Source organism: Montipora capricornis, chromosome 12 (genome assembly GCF_036669925.1).
Source record: "Montipora capricornis isolate CH-2021 chromosome 12, ASM3666992v2, whole genome shotgun sequence".
Lineage (NCBI taxonomy): Eukaryota > Metazoa > Cnidaria > Anthozoa > Scleractinia > Acroporidae > Montipora > Montipora capricornis.
Genome location: NC_090894.1, coordinates 3021169 through 3028668, shown reverse-complemented (window position 1 = coordinate 3028668; position 7500 = coordinate 3021169). Strand labels below are relative to the sequence as shown.

Below are 7500 nucleotides of genomic sequence, written 5' to 3'. Positions count from 1 at the left end.
GATTTGTTTTGAAAGCTTAATGCGCATTGGCCAAAAATCTTATAGCACCTTTTCTGTCAATCAGCGTCAAATTGAAAGTTATTGTGATGCCACATGCATTGCTTGCTTTGCGTGTGTTGTGATTTGCGAATGTAATCAGTTTGGGAAATGGCTTTTTGACAATCAATTAATTAAAAACCGCTCTAAAGCTGATTGAGATTGTAAGTTGGCTTTTGCTTGTAATACATAAGGAGTCTGTTGGAGCTCATTTGCGTATCATCTTGCTTTCCTTGTGTTCTCTTTAATTTGAACGATATTGTCTCTTTCGCTTTCCACAAAGTCTGTTATCCATGGATGATTCAATGCCTTCAAAGCAGTGACTCGTTTTTCAGGATGGATAACTAGCATCCTTTTGACAAGGTCTATAGCATCATCTGACACTTGGTTCCAGTACTGCGCCGCCATGTGGTAACGTCCTCCGACAATCATCGACATAAGTTTTTTATCATCGCTTTGCCAGAAAGGTGGATGTCCCACAAGTAACAAGAACAGCACAACTCCGCATGCCCAGATATCAACCGCTGTCCCAACGGGATCGGCTAAAATTGTTTCAGGAGCCAGATACAGTGGCGCACCTTCTACGTCACACGTGATAACGTCAGAGTCACGTGGAAGGCGGCGTGCAAGTCCAAAGTCTGTCAGTTTCACAGTGGTTTGACCATTTGCCTTTTGTAAGATAATGTTGTCGGCCTTAATATCTCGGTGAACAATTCTTCGTCGGTGGAGGTAATCAAGGGCTTCAATTATCTAAAAAGAAAAGTTGTCAAAGTGTCGTAAGTATCCAGTTCTGCGGAATGAAATATCCATGGTATCTTGGAGGAGAGGAGGGTAGAGTAGACTGATTTCCAGAAACAAATGGAATGCCTATGTTATTTCCATTGTTATTATTATTAGAAATAGAAAGCTTAAGGCCCATTCTCTTGTTCTCGAGTGGGGCTTGAGATACTGGAGAGTACGATCTTCGCCAGTGCCCAAGTGGTTGAAAGGTCGCGTGATAACTTTATCCGGGGTATAAAATATACTTCGCGTTAACCGTTGGCCAAGATTTTCTTACACGCCTTTCAGCTAGATGCGCTTAGAGTGTGCACATTCACAGTTACGAAGGCAAATACTTAAATCTTTGCAGAGATTGAAACTTATGGCTAGTGACTTATCCACCGGATAAAGTTATCCGACGTTTGAACTACTGGGGCCTGGAGACAATCGTTATTGTTTCAAATTTCTGAGACATCGCAATAGGGATGAAGCCGATGACGCACTGAATTCTTGGTTTGAATTCTGCTGAAACACGTTATCCTTAGTATTGACTGAAATGATGTTTGCTGCCTTTTGGGAGGAAAATGCCCGAGATTAGGACAAACTGACAAATCATGGAAGTTGCCTTGCGCCGGGTTGCCGTACTCAACTAGCGAAAAGGATTATAGTGATGATGACAAACCTTGAATAAATGACTATACAAGAACATTCGAACTTTCAAGGGTTTAATTAATGTCTTTTCTTTGTTATCCTTTAACATCTAAGCATTATCTGTAAAAAAAATTACTTATATGACTTGTACCTGTTGCATGATCATTCGACTTTCTTCCTCAGAGAAGTCAGTTCCACTTACAAGGTCGTCAAACAGCGTCTTGCCATCAACAAACTCCAACACTACCCATACTGTACTGCACTCATAAAAAGAGTTGTGTAAATGCACAATGTTATGATGCCTTAATGTCCTCCAAATTTCAATTTCACTGTCGATTCGTTCTTTGTCGTAAACATCATCTCCAGCGTGAAATGCTTTGACAGCGAATATACAACCCGTGTCTCTCTCGACGCACTTGGAGACCTTTGCAAAGGTTCCCTTCGCAATAAACTCTTGGATTTCGAAATCTCGATTGAACGTCTTTCCCTGAACGTTGTGCATTGTTTATTTGTCTTTCCTTTCGTACATCCGAGGTGAACCAGGTTCTGAAAGGGAAGAAATTTCATGTTAACATTTTTCGAAAACAACCGCGGATTCTAAATTATTCCTTTATATAATACATATATTTATTAATTAATTCGTAAGTTGCTGCTGCACTAGATAGAAACCAACGTAGGGCCACCAATCACCGGGTCCCAAAACGAGGTTGAGCAAACGCTTGGATCCAGTCCCTCTCTGCCAATGTTAGTACACCGCCAACTTAACAAAGTGTCACTGTGCCCGTTCCCCCGGAGAGACACGCCTTGTCCCCCTTACCCCCAACCCCCCGGCACGTCTCGGGACATTACATGTACATCCTAGTTCAGGCAGTCAGCCAACAAAATCGTAAGCCGTATTTTTAAATTCTGATTTCTCCTTTGAAGCTATTTCTTTACAACACAGCAAATATTTTCTGGGGGCGATCCTGGTCAACTGTGATTATTGCAATAGCTATTTTGATGAAAAGAGCTTTCTTCCGCAGCAAAATTAAATTGCTCCTGAGGAAAAACAAGGATACCTGAGTGTTTCCGAATAATTTTACCGCAATAATTTAAAGATTTGGTATAAAAACTTAGGGAAAAGTAGACGGGAGAAAATTCCTTAAGTCTTCGAAGGACCATAATGCGAAGGTCTGCGTAATTAAAATTGACTGATTTCAAGGATTGCAAAATTCGTACCAAGAGTCAAAGTGATTTTTGATGATGTTTGTAGAATCATCAAGACCACTTGAATATGCAAATTAATGCCTGTCCTTTGTCGTTTCTCTCCACAAGAAGCAATTTGCATAAGCTTATAATGAAACACTTAAGAACCGCCCGTGGATTCACGAATATCCGGAATTAGCGATCAATTCTATTAAACGAAAATTAACTTCACATTTTTATGGCGAAATCGGGTCACGTTTTCCTTTCTTCGCCACTCCTTCGTTTCCCTCTGTTCACGATCCCTTTATTGCTGGTCACGTTTCGCGCTGACGCGTTTGATGCGTGTTTTAGCATTCTCTGAAATCTTTATAAAGACATCACAGCCTTGATTGTGTAACTGTGTTGCTGTCCGGGGGGGGGGGGGAGGGGAGGGTCTGTTGACTGGGGGCATGCAACAGCAGTTTTTTAACCCATCCCATCGAAAGTTGGTAAATTCTGTGCGTTTCGTGAGGCTCCTGCGTCATTGATATGCATAGTTAACGAAGGATCACCTTTATAATTGCCAAAAAAGCTATTCAAGGATGAAGCACCGCGAAAACCCTACAATATCAATGGTAGTACGCACGAAACCTCCCCCCAGCCCTTCCCGACAGAGCGTAACGTAAGCACCCCTAGGTTATTTTAAGCGAGATATAAAACCACCACTATCGCTGATGGAACCGCCGCGCCAAAAACCTATTACGTGCGAACGACTTTAAACCTCTTTCTCAAGAAAGAAAGCCTCCCTTCTTCGACAGAGGGTGAAACTGTCCAAGGTCAAATTTAAGCCGTGACCAATAACACAATAAGCTTTTATACACTGTGTTAAAAAGGAGACTTGTAGAGTTGTTAGTTTTTTCACAAATTACATTTTGAAAAAGCTGGTTTATTTCCATACTGGCTTCCGATGCAGTTTGAACAATATACTTCGCAGGTCACGGGCATTTTCAAGTGGCGGTCATAGATATCATGAAACGTTGCCAGGACTGGAGGAATGTGGCTTTGGATCAAGGTCACTTTCACAAAAAGGATCATAGGAGTTTTATTTTGGTGCCAAGAATTAATAAACGATGTTGGTCAAGAAATATTTTGAACTTGAGTGTAAATCTTGAGGTTAATTTAGTCTAAAAAGCTAGTTATGCAGATAATAAAATCTGTCATCTCAATTGAACAGATTGAAATCACTGAAAATACAGTGTCAGTGCATGTCGCGAAAAATTGTGCGATAAATACAAAACAAATCTTATTTAAATGGGGTGAAGACCTCACAGAGGCATTTCTACGGAAAAGCTGCTGATCGCTTAGGACCGGTTCTAAGATAAAATGTAACAAATCTCTGATAATGGAAATGAATAAAATGTTGAATGTTCACTGTTAATGACGAACTTGTTTTGCACCACAAAAAAATATATTCTTGATCATGGTGGTGAGTTCAAGAAGAAGACGTCCTTCAGTTTGGCTTATTGGCAAATATCGAAAATTTTTGTTGTCTTCGATTAAGGTTAAATTCATATTGAGCTTGGGCGCTAACGTCACACGACTTCCACAGAGTTGGCGGTAAAATTCTTATAAAGCAACCTCCACGGAAATCGCGATAAACTCACTTGATCTAAACTGAGCTTTGTCAAATTAGTTAGGAAAACAAGTCAAGATTAAATGGTGATAACAAGTTATACTTGGTATTATTACGATCCATAACCGTGAAGATTAGGGGAGATTAGTTGATATTATCTCGTATAGCCAACTTACTTGTGAAGTCGCTTTTTCCACACTGGTCTTCTCTCCGGTACTTTCGAGAGTCACGAAAATCGATTCTCCGTTCCTTACGATGCCGTGGAGCAATTAAATGGATCCACCCGATGTTGAAATGCTCTGACTTTCAAGAGATAAAAATTCTTGGGAGTTTTTTGGTGACAAAGTGGGAAAGTTGTGGTCAATATCCTTTGGTTGTGGCGGCAGTACTCTGTTTTAGCCCGCGGAAATAGTAATTATTATTCTTATTGGGAACAATCAAGTGTGACGTTGAAGCCAGACGGAAAGGTGCAGATAAATCATCCGATATTATTTCCGACCTATGGCTTGCAAACGGAAAGGGCTTGAAATGTTTTCTTATTTTGCTTTTTTGTTTGCTATAAAAGCAAGGTTGGTTTTTGATTTGGTTTGATCACAGCAATATTTCTTGTGAATCCCAGCAGTGTTAAGTAGACCGTGACCAAAGGAGTCTGTTTATTGAACCAACTCTGTGACGCTGGCACTGTCGATGTTATATCATACAACTTTGACAAACTTGAGATAAGATATTTGTAGTGTTAAAAAATATTTGTTTGATCTTCCGTCTCACTGAGAAGAAACCTTTCTGTCCATCTTCTCAAAGGAAATTTCACCAGAAAGTTTCTTAATTAGTTTATTCCACAGATCGACCTCCAAGAGTAAACATTCGAGTCATTGTTTCAAAGTTTAAGTGTATGAAACTAAAGAATAATCTAGAATAAAAGCGATTCTTTTTACATTAGAACATGTACAAAATACGTGTACCATAAAAAACCCTTTATAAAAGCTATCGTTCAACCACAAATAAACAAGATTACTCCTTGCACAAATAGTTTAGGATTTATTGACATTTTCTAGATGTCCCCTTTTGAAAATGTTTGTGTTTGTACAGCGCCTTGTAATCTCTCTCAGACTTCCCGTTGTGTCTGATGCTCTCCGTCTTTTCCGGTGTTTATATACACCAACACCATGTTCGGTTAAGATTATGGCAAGGATAACAAATTTCGTACGTTTTCCGAAACCTGTTCAATCAAAGTAATCCGGATACACGTGCTGCTGTGATAAGCTTCGCCTAAGAGCCTGGGGTGCCGGCTGCGTGAGTGAGGAACGAAAACTGTAAAATTTTACTGGACGGTTTCGGCAAGCAGTACATCATTAAATTAATCCTGATTGTATACCGTCATGATCAGAATTGTGATCTTATCGGCGTAATGTGGAAGAAAACAGACACAATACAAAATTATTTTAGATTTGTTATATGTCAAGCCTGTCAAACCATTTCTTCTCAGATAAGATGCATTGGAATTAATTATAACATCTGATAGTTTTTTCTCTGTCACTTAGCGATCGAGTGCAAAATTAAAAACACATTGTGAAGATTTTAGCTGTAACCAGCTGTGAAACGCTAAAAAACAAATTGAAAAAAAAAAAGGTCCCGTTGCCAGTTTTGTGTCACAGCTAGTCTTAGCCATGTTCAAAATGTTATAGTCATACTCTCAGTTTGGAAGTTATATTGATGATTAGCTTAGTTTATAAAGTTTTCTCGATAATTGATGGAAATGTTGACTAACCTCAAGGCAGTATCCTGCGATTCTTTTCGCGTGATCAAACGTAACTGTTGCACTGCAATGAATTGGCTTCTATATGATTCAGTGCAGGGATAGTTCAGGGAAGGGAGGCACTATGGCCTGAACCTGTATCACTTTTAAACCAACAAAGCTGCCATAGAAGCTACCACACAGAGGGTGATGAAAGCCCCCAACGGAATGTTATCTAATAAGATAAGTAATAGTCGGTATAATAAATGGATAAATGAAAAAGTAAATTAGAGAATCCTTAAAGGGGCTAGGTCACGCTATTTTAGGCATTTTCAGCACTGATCGAATGGTCATAGAATTAACTAAAATGTCAAAATAACTGTTCAAAACTATAGAAGAACTCTAACAAAACACAGGGAAGCCAAGAAGGGACATGGATGGACAAAACTGGAGAGGATTGAAATGGATTGAATTTGGGTAAATTTGAAAAACGTCGGCCCACCTTTTTTCAAATTTATATCAGTCTATATCAAAATGTCATTTACAAAACTTGAAAATCATTCTCAGTTGTTATGTTGCCGTGATTTTGCAAATGAAAGACTCTTGCTCTGCAATTTGACGTTTAGAGCTCATAATTAACAAAATTAAACAAAATTACCTAAAATAGCGTGACCTAGCCCCTTTAAGGAAAAAACGCAACGAGAGAAAGCGAATTTTATTTAGTTGTCATTAATGACGGCCAATAAGTAAAGGCAAGTTAAGGTTAATTTGGAGGAGATTAATATTTCAAAATCTTGATCCTTGAGTTCTAAATGAAGGATTTTATTTTGAGTTCGCTTAAATCGCTTTCCTTATTTTTTGGGAACAAAGTGAACGACATTCTTTAGCCATCGAATACTGAAATCGGATTATGTCTCTTGTCTTTCTTAATCTTGGTTCGAGAAGGTTTAAGACTTTATAATCCCATACACTTCTTCATCATTTGAAACGTAAATTATCTCATTGTCCCTAAGTATTTCTTTCACAAGTACTTAAAGCACGCGAACCCTTTGTAAGCTCAATGGTTTTGAAGGTGATTTCAGCCGGTGACTATGACCACTTGTCCGCAAAGTTTTGCATAAAGGCCGATGTACGTGGACCTGTTATCGCGTCCGTGAAGCTTATCGTCCATCATTATTCTTTTCACGGCAGTTATTTATTTTTGACTACGAAGTCCCATCTCAATCGTGGATTTTTCACGGAACTTAGTATTAAAGTGTACTTAAATAAACTCAAATATTTTATGCACGGCGCACGCGCAAGCTTTGTAAAAAAAAAAAACCTGAGCCATCCTTGCACTAACTGAGGGGATCCACTCGTTTGGTTTGCATCAATGACCGAGGCGTGAATAACAAGAGTAGTCTGTTCGTGTGACGTCACAAACTACTCTGCAAAGCATGACTCGTCCCAGGGTCTTCTCGCCTTTCAACAAGGCGGCTGGTGTAGAAGATCCTGGGGACGAGGTTAAAATGTTTTTGAAATC

General features: G+C 39.2%; 1 protein-coding gene across 2 annotated transcripts in view; it reads right to left on the bottom strand.

Moving 5' to 3' along the window:
• The window catches only part of LOC138027129 (calcium/calmodulin-dependent protein kinase type II alpha chain-like), a 6522-nt gene extending 368 nt beyond the window's left edge, over positions 1 to 6154 (bottom strand). The window contains exons 1-3 of one of the 2 annotated variants that reach the window (XM_068874634.1): positions 6012 to 6154; positions 1598 to 1992; positions 1 to 786 (exon numbers count right to left, since the gene is read on the bottom strand). The exon at positions 1 to 786 is cut by the window's left edge and continues 368 nt beyond it. In XM_068874634.1, coding sequence (XP_068730735.1) covers positions 256 to 786; positions 1598 to 1948 — 882 coding nt within the window. In that variant the 5' untranslated portion in view covers positions 1949 to 1992; positions 6012 to 6154 and the 3' untranslated portion in view covers positions 1 to 255. Of the gene's footprint in view, positions 787 to 1597; positions 1993 to 4419; positions 5127 to 6011 lie in introns of those variants that run through there. The other variant, XM_068874633.1, reaches the window with a different exon arrangement.
• Positions 6155 to 7500: the final 1346 nt, after the last annotated feature.